This window comes from Lepus europaeus, chromosome 3, assembly GCF_033115175.1.
Source record: "Lepus europaeus isolate LE1 chromosome 3, mLepTim1.pri, whole genome shotgun sequence".
NCBI lineage: Eukaryota > Metazoa > Chordata > Mammalia > Lagomorpha > Leporidae > Lepus > Lepus europaeus.
The window spans coordinates 32,695,923-32,720,934 of NC_084829.1; the positions used below are offsets into that span (position 1 = coordinate 32,695,923).

At 47.4% G+C, this 25,012-nt stretch overlaps 1 protein-coding gene across 1 annotated transcript; it reads right to left on the reverse strand.

The window, feature by feature from the left end:
- Positions 1–11,376, reverse strand: LOC133756491 (butyrophilin subfamily 3 member A2-like). The gene is made up of 9 exons (XM_062187165.1): positions 11,292–11,376; positions 10,028–10,375; positions 6,371–6,652; positions 6,086–6,260; positions 5,756–5,832; positions 5,637–5,663; positions 4,260–4,286; positions 986–1,012; positions 1–644 (listed from the first exon to the last, which is right to left on the reverse strand). The coding sequence occupies exons 1-9, from the start codon at positions 11,374–11,376 to the stop codon at positions 1–3; spliced, it is 1,692 nt and encodes a 563-aa protein (XP_062043149.1).
- Positions 11,377–25,012: the final 13,636 nt, after the last annotated feature.

The following is a 25,012-nucleotide window of genomic DNA, read 5'->3' on the forward strand; positions in this document are numbered from 1 at the left end:
TCAGGGCAGCAATGGAGACTCAGCCCCTGGGGGAGCTCCATCAACTCCAGAGCCTGAGCTGAGCCCCTCCCCTGGGGGCCTCACAGCCTCCTCCAAAGAAGGAGACTTGCTAAGGGGCACAGGGAGCCCCTCAGACCTCCCCCCCTCTGTGGAGCAGATGGTCAGGGACATGTCTCCCCAGAGTGAGAAGTATGGAAAGAGGGTTCCAGAGAAGGAAGCTGGGGGGAAGGAGAAAATGTGGGAGCCGTCAGTCATGTTGTAGAAGGAGACGTCCCCCTCACTGTAGTCCACGAAAATCCCCACCCTGCGGGGATACTTCCTAAGGATTAGAACCTGCCGAGGCTTAGTCCAGGCATAATACTTCTTGATATGCCTCCCCACAACCCAGAACCCCGTATCTGGGGACTCTGTATACCTGCCTTTCCTTGTCACATCCTCCCTACAGACCCCCACAGCCCACTTGCTGCCCTTCCCACTCCTGATCTGCACCTCCCAGTAACGTCTTCCTGACGTGATGCCCTCAAGGCCCCTCACAGGGCAGCGATATTTTGAGCCCGCAGTGGTGTCCTTCCAGGTCACACTCATCTTGTCAGGAGAGAGGGCAAGACCACTACGGGCGGACACTGGATCCAGAGTGACAGGCCCTGCAGGGAGAGATCCCGATCATGCACAGCTCCTTCCTGCCCCATAACAAGGATGCACAACCACCCACCCAGCTGCGGGGGGAGGGGCAATGCCCACGAGATGAGGCCCTGTGATTTCAGCCCATGGCCTCCATCAGGAGGAGGAACCGGGAGACCTCGCTAAGGGTCAGGCCTGTCACAGAGACCCTCGGGACCAGCCCCAGCTTTGTTCCTGTCACTTCAGCCCCCAGCACACCACGGTTGCTGGTGCCAACATCTATATGACCACAGAGAACTGAAGGAGAGGCCAGAGCCATGGGGACCACAGGAGGAGCACCCAGAAAGAACACGAGGTCACTCACAGGCCTGGAACCATTCCTTCCGCCAATCTACAAGAGAACACAAAGTTTACATTAGGAGTCCACACAGACTGTGTACGTCAGCTCAGCACCTGCTCTTGATGAGGGAGTGATAGGGGAAGGTATTGGAATACACTCAGCTGATGGATTGTGTCACCCACACACACACACACACATACATACACACCCACACCCACACCCACCCACACACACCCCATGCTGCAGCATTTCTAGGAGGGCTAAACCATAGCTTAACACCCAGAAACTGAGATGCTGGACCCTGACCTGCAGAGAAAAGTTATTGCTCAGATTTCACCATCACATTTTGCTTTCTCAAGTTTCTAGCCACAAAACCATCCTCAGAGCTAGGTTCTCTTGAGAAAGTATTAGGGAAATAAAATTTCCCAGCACTTTCATTTTCTTATGATACTTATTAAGCTGAATTTGTAGGCTGCTTCAAAGCCATGAGTGAGTTTGCTACAACTGGCTGAGTTGAACTTAGAGGATGACTTCCAAGGTTTTCCAAGTCCTAATCCATAGAGCCTTGTGACTTTGCAGAACTTTGCAGATGGGATAAACATTAAAGACCTTGAAATTAGGATGTGACTCCTGGATTATCCAGGTGTTTAATCTTATCAAATGAACCCAGAAAGCACAGAACCGTGTCACAAGTGTGTGGCCAGGGAAACTTATATGATGGTGGAAGCAGGATCAGAAGGATGTGCACATGGCTGACTTTGAAGACAATGGAATGGGGCCATGAACCAAGGCAGGCAGAAGTGTTCCAGATGCTAAAGGAGGTGAGAGCTGCCAGAAGGGAGGTGGTCCTGTCTTGATTTTAGTCCAACAAGACCTCTCTCTGACTTCTGACCTACAGAGCAGTAGATAATACATCAGTGTTGGTGGAAGCCACCAAGTCCAAGGTCATTTTTCTGGCAGCAAATAGAAACCTCCTCAAGTTACGTGGTTGGCTACTGCATGCACTGTGGAATAGGAAACTGGCAGGAGAAGGTATATGGGGAGAGCACAGGGATCCTTCTAACCTGCACATGAAAATAAGGACCCAGAAGTCCCCACAAACTATGGTGGAAGATGAAGGGATTCACAGGTACCCAGAGAAGCAGTGAGCAAGGGAAGGTCTGGAATAGGAGGAAAAAGACATACATGACATCAACCTTCCACTCAAGCCCAGACCGTGAACCCCACTGTCAAGGGACATGGTCACCAACAGTGCCCCCAGTACCAGGCAGGACCTGCCCCTGTCCTTCCTCAGCTGACAGCACAGGGGCTTAAGGACCAGCTAAGCCCCGCCTCCCTGGGATGACAAGGAGAGCACAGGAAGCCTCTCCCCAGCCTCCCCAAGGCCTCTGCATCTCCTCCACCTCCATGCTCATCCCTGGGGAGGAGAGAGGCAGGTGCTGAGCCACAGTCAGAGTCTGAGGAGTCCTCAGTGAGAGCAGTGTGCTAGCATAGCACAGGGGAAGGCAAGGGGATGCGGGAATGGACACAGGAACAAGATTAGAACCCAGCAAAGCCCTGAGACAGCTACTGGCATTACAGGCATTTGGTGAGTGACTTTCTTCTCTCTCTCTCTCTCTCTCTCTCTTTCTCTCTCTCTGTCATTTTCATCCTCCCTCTCTCCTTCCCTATCAAACATATATTTTTAAAGATTGATTTATTTATTTGAAAGGCAGAGTTACAGAGAGAAAGAGACAGAAGGACTGAGAGAGAGAGAGAGAGAGAGAGAGAGAGAGAGAGGTGTTCCATCCACTGGTCCACTCTCCAAGTGGCCCCAACAGCCAGAGCTGGGTTAGTCCAAAGCCAGGAGCCAGGAACTTTTCAGGGTCTCCCACATGGGTGTAAAGCCAGAGCACTGGACCATTCTGCACCGCTTCCCCACATGAGTTAGCAGGGAGCTGCATCAGAAGTGGAATAGCCAGGACTTGACCTGGCACCCGTGTGAGATGCCAGCACTACAGGCAGTATCTTTACCCACTATACCACAACACTGGCCCCTCAAACAAAGGATTTTGCATAATAATTGAGACACTAATACCCAAATTTGAAATATTTGGGTTCAATACACAACTCCAACAACTGACTCCAGTTTTTATCCAACTGAAACCCTGAGAGGCAGCACCAAGGGGTTGGGATTCTGATATCCACATGGGAAACCTGGATTCAGTGCCAGCTCCTGGCTTTGGCCTGACTCAGCTCTGCATATTGCTGGCAGTTGGAGAATGAACCAGCTAATGGGATCTCTCTCTCTCTCTCTCTCTCTCTCTCTCTCACATCACCCCCTATGCCGCCATCTCTCAAGTACATTTTTAAATTCTTTAATCCTACTCAAAGTACTTGAGATATTCCACATAATTTCAGATAATGTATAGACCCCAAGCCAGGAATTCCTCCACCCATATCCTGGAGCTCTGCTCCTGGGTTTAGAACATTTCCTCAGAGTAACAAATTCCTCAGCAACCACATGTGCTCATGGGAAGAAATCCAGCTTGCACAGTGATCAGAGCACGAAGTACAGAGAACAGCAGTACCCCAGAGGACCAGGAAGAAACAGGAAAATCAACCAGGACCAGGAAGGGCAGGAATTTCAGGGTAAGAAGAATACACGACCAAGGATCCTTAGTAAGACCTGAGTCCTGAGCAGTGAAACGTGGTCCCAGGGTCTTCTGGAGACCAGCGCTGCCCCATCTGCACAGTGGTTGCCCTGCTCCAGGCTCTCCTCACACCTGAGCTCACTGTACTGAGAAGGATCAGCTGGACAAGGGGTTTTAAAAAGGTGCTGCTGGGGCTGGCGCTGTGGTACAGTGGGACAAGTCCTCGGCCTGCAGTGCTGTCATCCGACATGGGTGCCAGTTCAAGTCCCGGCTGCTCCACTTCATTCCAGCTCCCTGCTGGTGAACCTGGGAAAGCAGCAGAGGATGACTGAAGTCCTTGGGCCCCTGTACTCATGTGGGAAACCCAGAGGCATCTCTGGGCTCCTGGCTTTGGAACAGCTCAGCTCTGGCCACTTATGCCATTGGTGGAGTGAACAAGCAGATTGAAGACCTCTCCCTCTCTCTGTCTCTATCTCTTTCTGTAAGTCAGTCTTTCAAATAAATAAAGTGTTCCCAAGCAGGAGTCCCTGTGTTCTTCCCACGGAGGCTACAACAGTGACAAGGAGAGCAGGGACGCTCAGCCCATCTGTAATGGAGTCCACAGATAGTGAAGGGGCAGGGCAGAGGCAGGGCAGGGAGGCAGAGGAACCATCGGTGTCACTTACCAGCATACAGCTGCGCCTTCCTCCAGGCTGAAAGGAAACACACCCTGGTGAGACCACAGCCACACCACCTGCTCAGCCCTCCCTGCCCTCTGTGCTGAAGTCAGACTCTGCAGGAGGAGAGAGGCTGCACAGGAGGGGCCTCCTGCAAGTGCAGACAGCAGAGGATTGTGGGAAACTCCCTACCACAGATCAGGAAGCCTGCAGGACAGCTGAGTCATCCCTGCCCCACTGCTGGGTGACTTTTGGCTGTCAGCGTTCTGCCCTGTGCCTCAAAGACCATAAACACTCCTGTGTCCCTGGCTCCTCAGTGCTGTTGGTCACGACCAAAAACTATTTGTGTAAAAAAAGAGCAAATTACTCCATGTTGATAGCAATAAATTAATGTGCAGCAATTCCTGGCAGGGACATTGGGGAAATTAAAGGAGAAAGAAGAAATAACATGGATACAAGGCCAACTCCAAAGTCTAAGGGACTAAACATTCCCTGAGAAAATGTTTTCTAGAAAAGATATATTTATTTATTTATTTGAAAGGTAGAATTACAGAGAGGGAGAGGGAAAGAGAATCCTCCATCCATTGGTTCACTCCCCCAAATGGTCCCAACAGCCAGGGCTGGACCAGGGTAAAGCAAGAACCAGGAGCTTCTTCCTGATTTTTCATGTGGGTGCAGGAGTCCAAGTACATAGGCTATCCTCCACTGCTTTCTTAGGAGCATTAGCAGGGAGCTGGAAGAAGTGGAGCAGCCGGGACATGAACCAGCAGTCACATGGGATACCTGAATTGCAGGCTAAACCTGCAATTTATTTCTCTAGAATAAAATACTCTAGAAAGAAGCATCCCTACTCTGAGAAGCATTCAGCTCATCCCATCACATCTCCACACCTGGTCAGCAGCCCTGTCCTCTGCCGTTCATTTTTCACCAGCACCTTTGAGGAGCCAGAGAGGAACGACTCCCCCTGGGAGGTGTTTAAGGAGGGAGGGAGGCGGCAGAAATCACACTCCCAAACTCCATGACTCCATCTGTTCCTCTCCCTCCTGTCTTGAACTCTCACAGCTTCTGGCATATGCCGTCTGAGCAGTCAAGAGCTACAGCATTGGAGGCTAAAACACTAACAATTCTCATATAGGGTGCAGGCTTGGACTAGAAAGAGACCCAGGATGCAGGCAGACTCCATGCCCATCATTGCACACACGTCTTGGAGCACAGACTGCAAGCAGTCACCCAGATGTGAGAGAGCCCAGGGAGCAGGGTTCTGCCACCACCACTGCCACTGCTGCACCCAACGAGGATCCACATGTCTGTGCCTGGACAGAGACAAGGAGGGGATAGCTGGGCACAGGTGGGACAGGACCAGGGGACATCTGGAGAGTCACTCACCAGCCAGGTAAGCTGTCTTCCTCCGATCTGAAAAGCAGCACACAGGGAACAGGTGAGCTGAGACCCAAAGTGTCCTCCACAAAGGAACAGGGAGAGTTCAGGAGGGGAGCAGAGCTTACCGAGTTCTGCCTGGAGCTCGTCTGAAAGAGAAAAATCCCATGAACATCCATCTCCAAGAAACTTAAAGACTGTGTGCCTGGAGAAATTTCAGAAAAAATCTTTTGTATCCCAAAAAAGTTCTTATTCTAGATCAATCCATACCTCCACACCTCCAGTTGTCCTGTCTGGGTCTCCAAAGCTACCTGCTCTGAGCTCGGGACCCTGGATCTCAATGGAGAGCTACACCCACAGACTCAAGTCCTGTAGAGTGCTTTTCAGTAGCCAACTCTATCCCTGCTCTTTTCTGGCACCTGTCCTGCATAACCAATGACCTTCAGCCCCTTTTCCACTTCCTGATGCTCTGAACCTTAATCCAGTCAAGATTCTTACGTTTCTGCCTCTCCTGCAGCTTTGCAGAGTGCTCTCTCCTGGTGAAGCAGCCAGCCCCAAAGAGCAGGAGCCCCAGCACCGTCAGGATCCCAGCAAAAGCTGCCTTCCAGGGAGAGGCCTGCGGGAAGAAGGGCTCTGGGGCCCAGGCAGAGACCCAGTCAGGGGAGCACCCAGGCCCACCCCCCACACTCAGGGATGCTGGCACCACCTCCCAAGCCCTACCAGGAATGAGAAGCAGCACTGACCTGGGATGGACACGGCCATGGCCTTCTCCTGGCCCAGGATGGGATTGAGGACGGAGCAGCTCACACTCCCTGCAGAGCTGTCTCTCACCACCAGAGCCGCCTCCACGCTGAACAGCCCTGCTGCGTCCTGGGCATGGGCCTCAGAGAACTCCAGGAACTTCTTCCCGCTGAGGTCTGTCCACTGCACTTGGGGCTTCGGGAACCAGCCCGAGGCCTTGCACACCACGCGGACCCCGTCCTGCTCTGGCCCTTCAATGTGCACTTGAGGGGCAGAGCCCAGGCCTGCAAGAGAGGAGCTGTGGAGACCTTGGAGGCCTCCTGAGGCCTGGGGACCCCAGTGTTGCCTCCCGGTTGCTTTGCATTCTGGATGTTCCAATGAAAAAGAGCCCCTGGAGGAGATAAGAAGGGTCCCTACCTCTTGGAACAGAAGAAAGGAGCATAGGATCCCACAGGGGATGCAGAGAGCTCCATTGTCCAATCATGCAGGGGACAGACTGAGACACAGAGAGAGAAGTTGGAATTTCAAGTCTCTGCTGTAAATACACAGCCCAGGAGACATAAAAAGAGGATGGAAATCCAGCCTGGTCCAGGAAGAACAGGGTGAATATTTGACAAACCTTCATCAAAACTGTCTTGAGTGTTCAGACCTCCTTCCAAGAATTAGTAGAAAATATTTGAAAGAGTTTGATGGATTTCGTTTTGATTTAATTAATTTCCTGCCAGCTCTGCAGTATCAAAGTGGAGCTTACTCACATGCTACTATGACACAGTGGGAGGGAATCTTGCCATAAAGGGGGAATTGTTCCTCTGAACTCTGGACCCTATGGGTTGTCACGTCTTATAAGGCTTGGTCTCACCCAGTAGGCTCTCTTACTCCCTCTCCCACATGAGTATACTAATGATTGTAAACCTGTTCCTTTTTCCTTTATACATTTTCATAAATGTAAAACATGGCCAAATTTTTGTAGAATTCCTTTTCTTACCTTAGAAGTATAATCTTAAGAGTTATTGTTAGGCTGGCACTGTGGTGGAGCAGGCAATGCTGCTGCCTGCAATGCCAGCATCCCATATGAGTGCCAGTTTAAGTCCCAGCTGCTACACTTCCGACCCAGCTCTCTGCTATGGCCTGGGAAAGCAGTAGAAGATGACCCAAGTCCTTGAGCCCCTGCACCCTGCACCTGTGTGGGAGACCGGGAGGAAGCTCCTGGCTCCTGGCTTCGGATTGGCCCAGCTCTGGCCATTGTGGCCATTTGGGGAGTGAAGCAGCAGAGGGAAGACCTCTCTCTCTCTCTCTCTCTCTCTCTCTCTCTCTCTCTCTTTCTCTCTGCCTCTGCCTCTCTATAACTCTGTATCTCAGATAAATAAATAATAAATCTTTAACAAAAGAATATATTGTCTCATTTTTCCCCTGTTTCCATTGAATCTGTCCTTTGTGAGTTTCCCTAACTCACTTTGTTTTTTCCGGCAGTCACTCTGCAATTCTTCATTCTCATGCTCCCTTATACATACGACACAGCAACCCATCTTGAAATGATCCCCATCACGGCTTGGTCAACCTTCCTGATAGGTTTGTCACAGCTCAGATCACCCTGAGCTGAGCACCCTCCCTGGGAGTCCTCTTCCTCTGCCTGCTCCATGAAGGCAGCTCCAGTCTCAGGGCTCCAGCCTTGCTTTTTCACTTTTCTAACCTCACATCCCCTCCCATGGCATTTTTTTCACGTTTTCTACCCTTCCTATACACCACTTCCAAAATTATATCATGGGACCAACTCTGTCTCCCAAATTCCCATACCTTAAGCACTCTCTCTGTGGGTAATGTCCATCAGGATTCTCCATACACTTCAAACCCAAATCCCAGATCATAACACATACTTCGAACTGTAATTTAAAATTGGTCATAAAAATATCCCTGCTTCTTCTTTATATCCAACTCACCCTGTGCCATACACTTCTTATTTTCTTCATATTCTGACTCTGAGCTTAGTCAGATTTGGCAAATAAAAGATGTTCTAATGTCACTCAAAGAGAAATCTGAAAAGCATTTTAGCTCTGACCTGGGATGAAAATGGCTATCAAATTCTCCTAGTTTTGCTCTCTGCCATTGTCATAGGAGGGGCACTGGGGGTAGCCCCGGAGGATGAGGTTCTGGGAACATGCCTGCTCACCCCAGCCGCTCCTTGTGAAGCTCTCCTAGGTCAGCCAACCTCCAACTGACCACCAGAAATGTGAACAAACCAGGCAAGGTCCACGTGGTGACCTCTTCTGCTAGCCAAAGATGTGTGAATAAACCCAGTTGAGATAAACCAAGCCCAACCCAGATTAGCTGAATTTTCTTAATTCTCAATTCAATATATGTCTGCCGGCATATGCCACTGAAGTTTGGTGACTTTGCAACACCGCATTTTGGGGGCAATAGGTTGCTGGCACACAATTATCAGTATTTCCACCACTAGAGAAGCAGCAGCCCAAGGAAGGAACCCCTGGCAGTCTCTGCGGTCCCCACACCCCCTTCCAAACTCTCTGTGTCCCTGAATCCACGCACTCAGCTAGGTTTAGCTTTTCAACCTCCCCATGTCTGACCCCTGCCCTCCCACAGCCACGGCCTGAGGTCACACAGTCGTCCCCTCCACCTCAGACCTGCACCCCATGCCTCTCTCTTGCTCACTTCCCAGTCATCCTCACAGCCACCGAAGTGTTCATTCCCGGTACCGCTGTGTTGACAGCGTCCCCAAATCTGCATCCAGGCCCCCCAGCACACACAATGCCTGCACTGATATGGTATCTGCCCTGTACTCTGACCCTTCTCTCTGCTTCCCCCTCAAACCCCACATGCTGTGCTTTGCAGGGTCCACACACCCAGCCCCAAATGTAAGCAGGTTGACATGCTGTATTGTCCACTTATTTTCACTTTCTGAAATGGAAGCCTCTGTGGATCCTTGTCTGGTGAACCGAAACTCACGCTTGTATCTATTTCCTCAGGGTGTTTATGGTGTCCTGGGCAGCATTATTTGACCACACACACACTGTGTGCCCTGCACCCCTAACACCTCTCCATTCAAGTATTGCTGCCTCTTTACATCTCGTCCTCAGTGCCTGACCATGAGGACCTTGTGTGCCTGGAACACACTGGCCACCCTCCCTCTGCAGGCCCCTCTCGTTGGCTCCACCGCCACCGAGAACTCACAGCCCAGATGTCCACAGGGCTCAAGGCTGGCTTCCTCCCATCTTAGCTTAGAGAGAACACTCTCAACAAGGACCAGCAGGAGCCCCTGGGGAATACTGGAACCCACCTTCGCTTCCACCCACATTCCTGATTCTTTCCTCTGTTCTGCTTTGCTTTTCCCCTCTGTATCCATCACCCTCTACACTGACTATATCTGTTTATTCGTTATGCTTTCTCCATCTCCCTCTCAAGAACACAAATGCACAAGAGAAGGAATATTTGATTGGCTCAGTGATGAATGCAGAGAGCTTGGAGCAGGACAGCACACATAGTGGGGCTCTGCATAATCGTATTTAAGGAATGAATGCATAAGTGATTCAATGGATTAATGACTTCTCCACTCATCTATGAAGTGAGAGGCTCACTTACACAATCCCTGAGGTTCCTCCTTCATTAAACACCCCAGGACTCTAAATGTAGATCAAGTCACCAACCTGCCACCTTCAGTTCTAAGTTGGCCCCTTCATAGTAGCCTCCCTCTTCGAAGAAGCAGGAGTACATCCCGTTGTCTGAAACCTGGACATTGTGGATGTGCAGGGCAGCCTGCCCCTGGGTGAGGAAGTCCTTCACCAGTGAGGTCCTCCCTGTGTACTCTGGCATCTGATCCTCCTTCTGCTCCTGACGGTTCCGATAGATGAACACGGTCTCCACGAAATGGGAACGAATCCACCTCAGCTCCATGTGCTCTGCACTTATGGCTGGGAACAGGGAGCAGGGCAGAATAGCATCGTCACCCAGCACTGCCACGATGGGTTCCGAGGGGCCAATCACCATGAAATTTTCTGTGGACACAAAAAGTTGGGAAAGCTAAAGAGACACAGGCTGAGAGGCAGAGAACACACAGAACACTGTGATGAAACAGGCAGACTGGGAACAGGTGCTAGAAGATGTGACCCACAAGGCATCTGGGATGTAGCAGTGATGACTCTGAACCAGGATGAGATCTTCAGACCACAAGGATGGAGACCTGGAAGAATCTGCCAGCTCCTGGCTTCCGTCTGGGCCTAGCCCAGGCCATTTGGGAGGGATTCAAAGAAGGAAGATCTATCTCTCTGACTCTCTTTCTCTCTCTGTCACTCCCTCTCTCTCTGTAACTCTGACTTTCAGATAAAAAAAAAGAAATAAAGTAAAATAAATTAAAAAATACTAAAATAGGTGCTGGCAGTGTAGTGATGTGAGTTAAGCCAGTGCCTGCAGTGCCAGCATCCCAGATGGGCAATGGTTTGTGTACCAGATGCTCCATTTCCGTGATCCAGCTCCCCCCTAACTGTCTAGGAAAGCAGCAGAATATGGCTGAAATCTCTGGGCTTCTGCACCCAGTGGGAGTCCCAGAGGAGGCTCCTAGATCCTGGCTTCATCCTGACATAGCCCTAGTCGGTGCAGCTATCTGGGGAATGAACAAGCAGGTGGAAGATCTTTCTTATCTCTCCTTCTGTCTGTAACTCTACCTTTCCAATAAATGAATATTTAAATTAATTTAATAAAACACCTGAAAAACCCTCAGACAAATGTCGAGATCCTGTTCACTCACTTTATGGCTCAGTGGCTTGTAAATTTTTAATAACAAGAAACAGTTGGGGGAGCCCCATTGCCTTTCTAGACTCTGGGACTCCATGAATCTCATCCCATCCTGTCTGAGAGGGCTGGGGGCTCCACTCACTCCCTGAAGACCCCGGGGAGGGACAGGGACAGACTCACCTGCAGAGCCCCACATGGGCAGCTGGACGAGGAGAAGCAGGGAGGGGAGACTGCAGAGCAGAGAGGGGCGGCAGCCGTGCTCCATGTCCTCAGACCTGGGGAGAGAGGCGGGGAGGGGGCGGCCAGGGTCAGCAGGCAGGTCAGCCCCAGAGCACCAGCAGGACAGGGTCCTCCCTGTCAGCCCTCACAGCAGCAGAGCCTTCCCTACAGCCTCAGGACACCAGCGACGTGGGGCCCACAGGATCCCGACAGCACAGACAGCTGGGCCGAGGCTCCACCAGCCCTTCTGGGGAGACTGCAGTGTCAGGGAACCCTCAGGGCAGCCTGGGGGAAACAGCCCCTCCTCTTCCACCCCAACTGAGTTCCTCCACCTGGAAAATCAGGTGTCTTCTTTCTCAGCCCCAGGGTCCCATGGAGGAAACCAGGCCACTGTGCACACAGTGCCCAGGACCCTCCCACCACCACCAGGACAGAGGACCCTGATTCAGGCCACTCACCCTGAAGGACGACCACCTCCTGCTTGCCTGCAGCTCTTCAACCCCAGTGGTGACCTGGGTGTCCCCTGAGAAGCGTCAGAGACAGACCCATCCTCACTGAGCCTGTGCTGCCCGTGTCCAGGGCCCAGCACCTGTGGCATCTGTGACTGTGGTGTTCACCTAAATTTGATCCCCACTCCAGCCTCTTACTCCACAGGCCCAGGTCCTGGCCCTATGTTCAGCAGGTACCCAGGCAAGTTCCTGCTGACAGACAAATCCTCACTCTCTCTACACTTGAAGATTTCTGCGTGAGCAGCTAATGACCCAGGTGGGAGGCAGGGCCACAGAGAAGGGAAACCATGCCTTCATCAGAAAAAGTTCCCACACTCTGTTTGTAAGGAGGAAGCTTTGGTCTGGTTAAAGATGGGCTCAAGGGCCCCTCTGCTGGGCTCCCTGCAGGCTTGGCCATTCTGGGTGACTCCAGTTCTAGCGAGGTCCTTGGCCTTCCTGGACTCAGTGGCCTGATCAGTAAATGGGGGAGGTGACAGCAGCCCCCTCCAGTGCAGGGAGGGGTCCATGCCTTTGTGTCTCTGCAGTCACCCTGTGAGGTTAGAACAGGGCCTGGTCCCAGCAGACACTGAGGAGCAGAAGTGAGGGAGGTGAACAAAGGCTCAGTGCTCACTGCTGTCCTGGTCTCCCTGCACTGAGACTTTCCCCAGCCGCCCCCTCCCTGCACTGAGACTTTTCCCCAGCCGCCCCCTCCCCCTGCCCTGAGCCCCACCACACTCTCAGCCCCCTGCCCAGCCAGCTGCTCCCTGCCTTCCTCCTCTTCACCAACAGGCGTCTTCAAGCCAGCTCACCTGCTCCTCCCTCCTCCCAGCTGGGAAAGCTGTGACTTCCTGCAGGGTCTAACATTCAGCAGCTCCAGGAACTTCAGTCACAGAGACCCCAGCAGACTGCAAATCTCAGAGCACAACCCCTGCTTCCAGGTCCAATGCTGGGGCTCAGGCATCCTCATCCAATGGAGGCAGTGGCCTCCCAGGAGATCAGAGAAGCAGCAGAGCTGGCACAGGTGCAGCAGCCTCTGCAGAAGCCCTGGCCCTGGGGCCCCACCAGGACCTCCCAGCCAGAAGAGCCAGCCCCTCCGTCTCCTTCCACCATCTACAAGGAAAGCTTGCAGGGGCAGCCTGGGCAGGGAGTGCCCTGCCCTGTGGACCTCGCTCCCTGTTGTCAGCAGGAGCGCAGTGCAGGAGACAGCACCACAGCTGCCCTGGGAGTGGCTGCAGCACAACCAGCTTAGAGCTCACAGTGCCTCAGCCCCTCCCCCTCAGCCACCACCTGCCCCTGCCTAGCACTGAGACTTCCCCAGGCTGAGAGATTTTTGGGAACTTCTATGAAAAGACAGAAGAAACTAAATTTCAGTCCATGACTATTTAGTGTCAGGATCTGAGCTACATATAGTAGATTCCTGCAGCTCCTGTCACAACTAGGAGCAGATGCAGTAGGACAGGAGCCCTGCACCTCCTGACACCCAGGAACTTCCTAGGGGATGGAGGGCCTGGAGCTGCAGAGACTCTCCCTCCCATAACCTTGGCCCTCAACCCAGTCCTCACCCCCATCCCTCTCATTCCACAGCCCTCACCCCCAGCCCTCTCATTCCCCCAGCCCTCACCCCAGCCCCAGCTGCAGACAACTCAGAGTGAGAAAGAGCTGCCAAGGGCCTTGGACCCTCAGCTGCCCCCATGATGACACCACCTGGACGCTGATCTCAGCCCGCAGCCCAGCCCTTGCTTTGCTTATCAGGCGGGAGAGGGAGGGGGAGAGGGAGGGGGAGAAGGATTGCCCTGGCCAAGGTCAGATTTTCTCTAAGAAACACTTCCAGGACCCAAAGAGTTCCAGCAGGAGGGCGGCACACAGCCACTCCTCCCTTTCCCAGCTACCAGGACCAAGGCCATCAGCTTTAACATGACACTAAGCACCAAGGGGTTCTTGCTTGAAGTATAAATTATCCTAATGCTGTTGAGTTAATATTTTACTTCCTGTTAACAGACAGATCATACCTCTTATCTTAGTTATTTTTAGTACTTTCCAAATAGCTTTCAATAAATACTTAAGCCATAAAACAACTGTTAACCCAAAGTATATTAAATGTATTAGGGGCTGGCACTGTGGCCTAAAGTGTAAAACCACTGCCTGCAGTACCATATAGGTGTCGGTTCCAGTCTCAGCTTTCCACTTCTGATCCAGCTCTCTGCTGATGGCCTCAGAAGCAGTGGAGAATGGCCCAAATGCTTGGGCCCTGCACCCACAAGAGAGACCTGGGAAGCCCCTGGCTTTGGATTGGCCCAGCTCTGGCATACATAGCCATTTAGGCAGTAAACTATTGGATGGAGGACCTCTCTCTCCCACTCTCTCTCTCTTTTCTCTCTCTGCCACTGCCTGTCACTCTGCCTTTCAAATAAATAAAGAAATATTAATAAATATTAGATTAAAAATAAAATAAAATATATTACAATTTAAAAACACTGTATTTGCAAACACAGCCAGGAACCAAAGGAAGAAGCAGAAACTGCCAGCCCCAAGAGCAGAAGGGCCAGTCATAGCGGCTGCAAGGCCAAAGTGGGTCTATCACACACAGGAAGACATCCGCGAAAACCAAGCACTCCTGCGTGGCCCCCAGCAGCTCCCAGGACCCCCCCGGAGCCTGGCCGGAAGCTGGGCTGCTGACCCCACCTAAGCCAGTGAACTGGCCCTTCCTGAAGTCTTGTGCTCAGCCTACTGCCACCCTGGATGGAAGTCAGTGGCCTGGCTGCACCATTTCTAAGTTCTACTCGCATCTGTTCCTATTTAGATGAATGCTTGGGGTGGTATTATTTTTAAAATAAACTTTCTCTTTTTAGCAGTAAAAAAAATATACTATAACTGGGCCGGCACTATGGCATATGGATGCCAGTTCACACCCTAGCTGCTCCTCTTCCAATCCAGCTCTGCTTGGATCCCTCCCTGCACATGCTTGGAAGACTGAGAAGCTCCTGGCTCCTGACTTCAGATTGGCCCAGGTTCGGACATTGTGGGAGTGAACCAGAGGAGGGAAGACCTTTCTCTCTGTCTCTCTCCCCCCCTACCACCGCCGACCTCTGTACCTCTGCCTCTCAAATAAATAAAATAAATAAAATCTTTTTAAAAAATACTATTGTTAAAGGAAAGGCTTTCATCCTTTTCTTTTTTCTCTTTAATTTATTTATTTGAAAGACAAGGAGGGAAAGAGGGAGGGAGGGAGGGAGAGAGAGGGAAGGAGAGAGAGAGAGAGAGAGAGAGAGAGAGAGAGAGAGAAACTAGCTCCTTTTCACTCTAAATGCTCACACTGTTGCCAAAGCCAGGAGCTAGAAACTCAGTCCAGTCTTCCATATGGGTGGCTGATACCCCATTATGTGAGCCTCTAGTGTCTGTGTGAGGAAGAAACTGGAACCAGGAGCTGCAGCCGGATATCAAAGCCAGGCATTCTGTGGATGCAGGTGTCTTATCCTGGATCTTAACTGCTACCCAAATACTCGCCTTACCCATTGCTTTTCTTAGAAGCAGAGTCTGATAAAAAGATTCATTTACCTTGATAATGTGAAGATAAAGATCTTACTGCATTACCCTCTGGGAAAAAGTATAAAGAACTATTTTCGAGACATTTGGGGGGTGGAGCCAAGATGGCAGATACTGAGGGCGTGCACTAATAGTCCAGGAAAAGATAGTTTAATAAAAGTGGAGTTACTGTAGCCTCAGGAAAAGACTCAAGAAAAAAACTGCAGAGGAAACGCTTCCGGAACTAGTGGATGTGACAGAGGACCTATGGGGAGCCCACCGCGTGGAAGCCCAGCCGTGGGAGCAGAGCTGCAGAATCTCGCTGGCGCTGGAAGGGGAGGTAAGACAAAAACCTCAGAAACCCGAGACATTGGCGGGGAAAGGCAGAACGAGGCCTGAGGCCCCACTGGGGAAAGTTCACCAGGCTGACTGGAGGAGAGAAAAAAAAAACCGAATAAATAAGGGGAACCGGCACGGACACTAGCCTCTCTTTCCACTCACCTTACAAAGCCGAGCAAGACAAAGAGCAGGCGCCATTTTACATATGTAAAGTGGCAACCATGAGAAAAACTTGACTCTGGTCGGGAGAAATAACAGGAGGTTAGAATCTAGTGAAAGTAGGTGAAGCTAATGATCTGAGACTGAAAATCTGAGTGGGGGGGCGAGAGAACTCAGGCAACCTGGTGAGAGACTGTGGAGAAATTTGAGAACACACTGAGGGCTGCAAGACTCTTTGTGTGGTCCCAGGGGTAGATCAAACGAATACCCACAGAGGCCAGATTTCAACTACCCTCAATTCCACTCAGCTGTGTGGAATTACTTCCCAACTGAGTTAAAAAAAGAGAGAGAGAGAGAGCGAGGGAGAGAACAATCTGGGTGAGTCACCTCTGGCACACCCTTAAACCTGAAGAATCAAACAGAGCTCTCTGGCCACACCCATCACAGCCTCTAAGGATCCATCAAAAGCAGACAGTCCACTTAATCAGAGTCCTAGTATTACAAGAAAAAGCACCACAGCGAAGGAACCAAAGAATATCTCCAATATGCCAAACAAATGCAGAAACTGAAGTAACAAGAGCAAGGAAGACACTATGATGCCCCAGATGAAAAAGACACCCCAATTCAAGATTATGAAGATGATGAGATCGAAGAAATGCAAGAGGCAGATCTCAAAAAATTGATAAGAACATTAAGAAGTTCTCAAAAACAAATTCTTGAACTACAGAAATTCTTAATGGACAAGATAGAAAAACTCTCGCACGAAAATGAAATATTAAGGAGGAATTAAAATGAAATGAAACAACTAGTAGAACAAGAAACCGTGATAGTGACGAGAAACCATAATGAAAGGAAGAACTCAATAGATCAAATGACAAACACATTAGAGAGCCTTAAAAACAGAATGGGTGAAGCAGAAGAGAGAATATCGGAATTAGAAGACAGAGAACAGGAAAGGAAACAGTCAAATCAAAGAAAAGAAGAAGAAATCAGAAATCTAAAAAATATTGTCAGGAATCTACAGGATGCTATTAAAAAACCCAACATTCGGGTCCTAGGAGTTCCTGAAGGCATGGAGAGGGAGAAAGGATTAGAAGGCCTTTTTAGTGAGATACTAGCAGAAAATTTCACAGGTTTGGAGAAGGACAGAGACATCTTAGTACAGGAAGCTCATAGAACCCCTAATAAACATGATCAAAAGACATCCTCAGCAAGACACGTCGTAATTAAACTCACCACAGTGAAACATAAAAAAAGATCCTAAAACGCACAAGAGAGAAACGTCAGATTACTCTCAGAGGATCTCCAATTAGACTTACAGCTGACTTCTCATCAGAAACCCTACAAGCTAGAAGGGAATGGCGAGATATAGCCCAGGTACTAAGAGAGAAAAACTGCCAGCCCAGAATATTATATCCTGCAAAGCTCTCATTTGTGAATGAAGGTGAAATTAAGACCTTTCACAGCAAACAGGAATTGAAAGAATTTGTTGCCAATTGTCCAGCCCTGCAAAAGATGCTTAAAGATGTGTTACACACAGAAACACAGAAACATGGTCATCAATATGAAAGAAGGTAAAGAAAGGAAACCTCACAGCAAAAGATCACAGGAATCTCAAAGCAAATATTAGAAAAAATCTTTGGCAAATGGCAGGGCAAAATTACTCCTTCTCAATAGTCACATCGAACGTTAATGGCCTGAACTGTCCAGTTAAAAGACACCGATTGGCTGATTGGGTTAAGGAACAAAACCCATCTTTTTGCTGCTTACAAGAAACTCATCTTTCCAACAATTGTCCATACAGACTGAAAGTGAAAGGCTGGAAAAAGATATACCATGCCAACAGAAATGAAAAAAGAGCGGGCGTAGCCATCTTAATATCAGACAACATAAACTTTACCACAAAAACTGTCAGGAGAGACAAAGAGGGGTACTATATAATGATCAAGGGATCAATTCAACAGGAAGATATAACGATTATCAATGTATATGCACCTAATTACAGGGCACCGGTTTATTAAAGGTTTTGTTAAGGGACTTAAAGGGAGACTTAGACCATAATACAATAGTACTGGGGGATTTCAATACTCCACTCACAGAGATAGACAGATCAGCAGGACAGAAGATCAACAAGGAGACAGTAGATTTAAATGACACTATAGCCCAAATGGATCTAACAGATATCTACAGAACATTTCATCCTACATCTAAGGACTTTACATTCTTCTCAGCAGTACATGGAACCTTCTCTAGGATTGACCACATACTAGGCCATAAAGCAAGTCTCAGCAAATTCAAAAGAATTAGAATCATACCATGCAGCTTCTCAGACCACAAAGGAATGAAGTTGTAAATTAGCAACTCGGGAATCCCTAGAGCACGTACAAACACATGGAGATTGAACAACATGCTCCTGAATGAACAATGGGTCATAGAAGAAATCAAAAGAGAAATGAAAAATTTTCTAGAAATAAATGAGGATAACAGCACAACATACCAAAACCTATGGGATACAGCAAAAGCAGTGTTAAGAGGAAAGTTTATATCAATAGGTGCCTACATCAAGAAATTGGAAAGGCACCAAATAGATGAGCTTTCAGTTCATCTCAAGGATCTAGAAAATCTGCAGCAAACCAAACCCAAATCTAGTAAGAGAAGAGAAATAATTGAAATCAGAGAAGAAATCAACAGGATTGAATCCAAAGAACATTACAAAAAATCAGCCAAATGAGGAGCTGTTTTTTTGAAAAAATAAACAAAATTGACACCCCATTGGCCCAACTAACTAAAAAAAGAAGAGAAAAGACCCAATCAATAGGATCAGAGATAAAAATGGAAACATAACAACAGACGCCACAGAAATAAAAAGAATCATCAGAAATTACTACAAGGACTTGTATGCCAGCAAACAGGGAAATCTATCAGAAATGGACAGATTCCTGGACACATACATCCTATCTAAATTGAGCCAGGAGGACATAGAAAACATAAACAGACCCATAACTGAGATAGAAATTGAAACAGTAATAAATGCCCTCACAATAAAGAAAAGCCCAGGACCAGATGGATTCACCGCTGAATTCTATCAGACATTCAAAGAAGAACTAATTCCAATTCTAAAAACTATTCAGAAAAATCGAAAAAGTGGGAATCCTCCCTAATTCTTTCTATGAAGCCAGCATCACCTTAATTTTTAAGCCGGAAAAAAGATGCTGTTGGATCTCATAGAAGATGCAGTATTGAAAGAGAATTACAGACCAATATCCCTGATGAACATAGATGCAAAAATACTCAATAAAATTCTGGCCAATAGAATGCAACAACACATCAGAAAGATCATCCACCAAGACCAAGTGGGATTTATCCCTGGTATGCAGGGATGGTTCAACATTCGCAAAACAATCAAAGTGATACACCACATTAACAGACTGCAGAAGAAAAACCATATGATTCTCTCAATAGACACAGAGAAAGCATTTGATAAAATACAACACCCTTTCATGATGAAAACTCTAAGCAAACTGGGTATGGAAGGAACATTCCTCAATACAATCAAAGCAATATATGAAAAGCCCACGGCCAACATCCTATTGAATGGGGAAAAGTTGGAAGCATTTCCACTGAGATCTGGTACCAGACAGGGATGCCCACTCTCACCACTGCTATTCAATATAGTTCTGGAAGTTTTAGCCAGAGCTATTAGGCAAGAAAAAGAAATTAAAATGATACAAATTGGAAAGGAAGAACTCAAACTATCCCTCTTTGCAGATGATATGATTCTTTATTTAGGGGACCCAAAGAACTCTACTATTGGAACTCATAGAAGAGTTTGGCAAAGTAGCAGGATATAAAATCAATGCACATAAATCAACAGCCTTTGTATACACAGACAATGCCATGGCTGAGGAAGAACTTCTAAGATCAATCCCATTCACAATAGCTACAAAAACAATCAAATACCTTGGAATAAACTTAACCAAGGACGTTAAAGATCTCTACGATGAAAATTACAAAACCTTAGAGAAAGAAATAGAAGAGGATACCAAAAAATGGAGAAATCTTCCATGCTCATGGATTGGAAGAATCAATATCATCAAAATGTCTATTCTCCCAAAAGCAATTTATACATGCAATGCAATACCAATCAAGATCCCGAAGACCTTCTTCTCAGATCTGGAAAAAATGATGCTGAAATTCATATGGAGACACAGAAGACCTCGAATAGCTAAAGCAATCTTGTACAACAAAAACAAAGCCAGAGGCATCACAATACCAGATTTCAGGACATACTACAGGGCAGTTGTTATGAAAACAGCATGGTACTGGTACAGAAACAGATGGATAGACCAATGGAACAGAATAGAAACACCAGAAATCAATCCAAACATCTACAGCCAACTTATATTTGACCAAAGATCCAAAACCAATCCCTGGAATAAGGATAGTCTATTCAATAAATGGTGCTGGGAAAACTGGATTTCCACGTGTAGAAGCTTGAAGCAAGACCCATACCTTTCACCTTACACAAAAATTCACTCAACATGGATTAAAGACTTAAACTATGACCTGACACCATCAAATTATTAGAGAGCATTGGAGAAACCCTGCAAGATATAGGTACAGGCAAAGACTTCTTGGAAAATTCCCCAGAAGCACAGGAAGTCAAAGCCAAAATTAACATTTGGGATTGCATCAAATTGAGAAGTTTCTGTACTTCAAAAGAAATAGTCAGGAAAGTAAATAGGCAACCGACAGAATGGGAAAAAATATTTGCAAACTGTGCTACAGATAAAGGGTTGATTACCAGAATCTACAAAGAAATCAAGAAACTCCACAACAACGAAACAAATAACCTACTTAAGAGATGGGCCAAGGACTTCAATAGACATTTTTCAAAAGAGGAAATGCAAATGGCCAACAGACACATGAAAAAATGTTCAAGATCACTAGCCATCAGAGAAATGCAAATCAAAAGCACAATGAGGTTTCACCTCACCCCAGTGAGAATTGCTCACATTCAGAAATCTACACAGCAGACTCATAGAAAGGCAGACGTCCTAAACAACACTCTGGCCTCAGAATCAGCCCTTAAGGCATTCGGATCTGGCTGAAGAGCCCATGAGAGTATTGTAGGCATGGATAGCCAAGACGCCATGGAAAAGAAAAAAAAAGAAGAAGACCTAAATGAAAGATCTCTGTGAGTGAGATCCCAGTGGAAAGAACGGGGCCATCAAAGAAGGAAGTACCTTTCTCTGAAGGGAGGAGAGAACTTCCACTTTGACTGTGACCCTATCGGAATAAGATCAAAGTCAGTGAACTCTAAAGGCTTCCATAGCCCTGGCAACTCATGACTAGAGCCTAGGGAGATTACTGACGCCATGAACAGGAGTGTCAAATTGTTAAGTCAGCAACAGAAGTCACTGTGTACTTACATCCCATGTGGGATCTGTCCCTAATGTGTTGTCTAATGTGCAGTGATGCTATAACTAGTACTGAAACAGTATTTTTACACTTTGTGTTTCTGCGTGGGTGCAAACTGATGAGATCTTTACTAATTATATACTGAATCGATCTTCTGTGTATAAAGATAATTGGAAATGAAAAAAGGAAAAACCTGGTGTTAAATTGGAAATGGCATAGAAAATTAATTAATTAAAAAATATATTATGTAAGATCTCTGTCTTTTAAAAAAAAGATATGTTTGTTATGGAAAGTCTTTATTTCACCTTCATTCATAAATGAGAGCTTTGCAGGGTACAGTATTCTGGGTTTACAGTCTTTTTTTTTCTTAAGACTAGGGCTATTTCTTGCCATTCTCTTCTAGCCTATAGGGTTTTTGATGAGAAGTCAGCTGTGAGTCTAATTGGAGATTGGCAGTAATCTGGTGTTTTATACACATTTTAGAATATTTTCTTTATGTTTTACTGTGGAGTTTGACTACAGTGTGTTGTGGTCAAGATCTTTTCTGGTCATTTCTATTAGGAGTTCTATGTGCATTCTGTACTTGGATGTCTCTTTTACTTTTCCCGATTAGGAAAATTTCTGTAATTATTTCACTAAGTAGGCCTTTCAGTCCATTCTCTTTCCACACCTTCAGGAACTCCTATGACCCATAAGTTGGGTCATTTGTTAGTATCCCATAAATCTCCAACAGTGTTTTTAAATTTTCTAATTTCTTCTTGTTTTCTCTTGGTCTGAATGAATGATTTCCAAAGATTTGCCTTCCAGCTTGGATAGTCCTTCTTCTGCTTCTCTAAGGCTGTTGTTAAGACTTTCCACTGCATCTTTTATTTGATCTACTGAGTTCTTCATTTCTAATATTTCATTTTGATTTTCCTTTAAAAATCTCAATTTAATTGGAAAAATTTTTATTCATGTCTCATATGGTTTTCTTTAGTTCATGGATTTGCTTCCGATTGCTTTTGAGTAATCCTATGATTAATTTTTGATTTCCATTTCTCACATTTCCTCCATCTCTTCATCTTCACATTCTAATAATGAAATGTTGTTTTGTTGCTCTGAGGGGTCATGGTGTCTCCTTATTTTTGTTTCTTGAATTTCTGCCTTTATTTTTAGGCATTTGTGGAGTTAATTGTTTTTTTTTTTCTCTGATGGCTTTTATCTTTGAGCTGTGCCCCTGTGTCTTAGTGGAATGTCTGCACTTTCAGTGACTATCACAAGGTGTGTGGTGGGTATGGTCAGGGAACTCTGGTCAGTGCCCCAGGGTGGGGCAAGTACCCAGGGTGACATCTTAGTTGGGCTTCGCAACTCTCCTCTTATTAACAGAAGTGTGTGTGTGGGGGGAATGGTCACCTCTGTGTAATCATGACCTCACCTCCTCTCCTCCAAGCTGAGCATTGCCTCGGCGTTAGTCCCCAGTGTGTTCAACAGTCATCCACACTGCCATATGAACCACACAAGTGATCTGTGCAGTCCTCACTGTGAACTCAGTTCCCATTGCAATGAATTACTCTGGCAACCAAAGAGCTCTGAGAATGTGGCTTTACACCCAGAACTTGCCCAGACCCCTGCTATACCTTTCCCTCTCTCACATATTCACAGTATTTTCACAGTCTCAGCACACAGCTCTCCCATGATCAAGGAGTGCAAGAGAGTCTATTCCGTGCCACTAGCTTGTCCTATCCAGAGAGACTGAGAGGTTCCCAGAGTCACTGCCCATGCAGCTAGAGCCCTATCCTCCCAGTCAGACTCAAAATCAGTGGGGAATGGATTTTTCCCTCTGGTAAAATCCCTGGATCTCACTGGTGCACATAACCTGCCTGCTGTAGCCCCACTCCTTTCACAATTGTGCTTGGTGCATTCAATAGTCCCCATAGGTGGCACTTCTCTTCTGCCAGATGGCTCCTTCTTCCTGCCTGTTGCCAGGTGGGCGCAGTGGAGCTGGTGTTGTTGTGCAGATGACAAGGTGGAGACAGTCCTTGCCAATTGACTCAAGCTGCCGTGTTTGGCCTGCAGACAGGATAGAGACTGCCCCTACTAGTTGCTGGGTGCACACTGAAGAGCTGAAGCAGCTGCTGTCTGCTTATATGCAAAATGGCGCCAGCCCTCCCAACAGCTAGCCACAGGGCACTGGTGTGGAGGTGGAGAAAAGGAGAGAGAGAGATATGCTTGATTTTTCCCTCACTCTGGGCGAGCAGTCGCCTTGCTCCCCTGAGGATTCTGGGCCAGAGGCAAAGATGGTACAGTCCACTAGGCTCTCCCTCCAGCTGTATCAACAGTGGTGCAGGCCTGTGCAGTCTGATCTCACTTTGCTCACCAGAGTGGGCTGCTGGGTCATTCATTGTGTTCCTGTTTGTTATTGTGTGTCTGTGTCTTCCACTCAGGTCCAGGCCATTTCCACTGCTTTCGCAGGACCTCCCACTGCAGTTTTTCCTGCAACTCTCCCCTGAGAGTGCACCTTCTCCAGTTTTGTTCCTGCTCAGTTCACTTGGTCTAGGGCTGACCTTCCTGTCACTTTTACACCATCTTGCAACTCTCAGGTCTTTACTTTTAAACTCAGCCTTTCACAAAGCTGTAGGGCATGGATACCACACAGTCAGGTTCTTTGCAATGATGCAACAAGTGTGGTCTTTACTCCATTTTCCAATAGGAGAGTCCTCATTTCCATCTGAGACTTAATCAACATGGCCTTTACTGTCCACATATTTACCAGAATTCCTGTCACGACCTCTTATCCAATCTTTAAAAAGTTCTGGGGGGCCGGCACTGTGGCGCAGTGGGTTAAAGCCCTGGACTGAAGTGCCGGCATCCCATATGGGTGCTGGTTCTAGTCCCGCTACTCCTCTTCCAATCCAGCTCTCTGCTATGGCCTGGAAAAGCAGTAGAAGACGGCCCAAGTCCTTGGGCCCTGCACCCATGAGGGAGACCTGGAGGAAGCTCCTGGTTCCTGGCTTCAGATCAGCATAGCTCTGGCCATTGTGGCCATCTGGGGAGTGAACCAGCTGATGGAAGACCTCTCTCTTTGTCTCTACCTTTCTTTGTAACTCTGTCTTTCAAATAAATAAAATAAATATTTTTTAAAAAGTCTGGCCTTTTTAGTGAGATACTAGCAGAAAATTTCCCGGGTTTGGAGAAGGACAGAGACATCTTAGTACAGGAAGCTTATAGAACCCCTAATAAACATGACCAAAAGAGATACTCACCACGACATGTTGTAATCAAACTCACCACAGTGAAACATAAAGAAAAGATTCTAAAAGGTGCAAGAGAGAAACGTCAGATTATTCTCAGAGGATCTCCAATTTGACTCACAGCAGACTTCTCATCAGAAACCCTACAAGCTAGAAGGGAATGGCCAGACATAGCCCAGGTACTAAGAGAGAAAAACTGCCAGCCCAGAATATTATATCCTGCAAAGCTCTCATTTGTGAATGAAGGCGAAATTAAGACTTTTCATAGCAAACAGAAACTGAAAGAATTTGTTGCCACTCATCCTGCCCTGCATAAGATGCTTAAAGATGTGTTACACACAGAAACACAGAAACATGGTCATCAATATGAAAGAAGGTAAAGGAAGGAAACCTAACAGCAAAAGATCACAGGAAGCTCAATTTCTCTTTGACATAGAATTAAACTCTGATGCTCTGTTAAAAGCAATGTGTTAAAGTAAACTATTATGTTCTCTTGATGTCTGTTAAGTTCCAATGATTCAAA

Excerpts from the sequence above, each read along its gene's own strand:
- LOC133756491 (XM_062187165.1), bottom strand. The coding sequence starts at position 11,376 with ATGGAGCACGGCTGCCGCCCCTCTCTGCTCTGCAGTCTCCCCTCCCTG. Across the intron at positions 5,833-6,085 it reads AAGGTTCAGAGCATCAGGAA|GCACACAGTCTTTAAGTTTC; the intron begins GTGGAAAAGGGG and ends AAATTTCTCCAG. Across the intron at positions 5,664-5,755 it reads CGAGCTCCAGGCAGAACTCG|ATCGGAGGAAGACAGCTTAC; the intron begins GTAAGCTCTGCT and ends GCTGCTTTTCAG.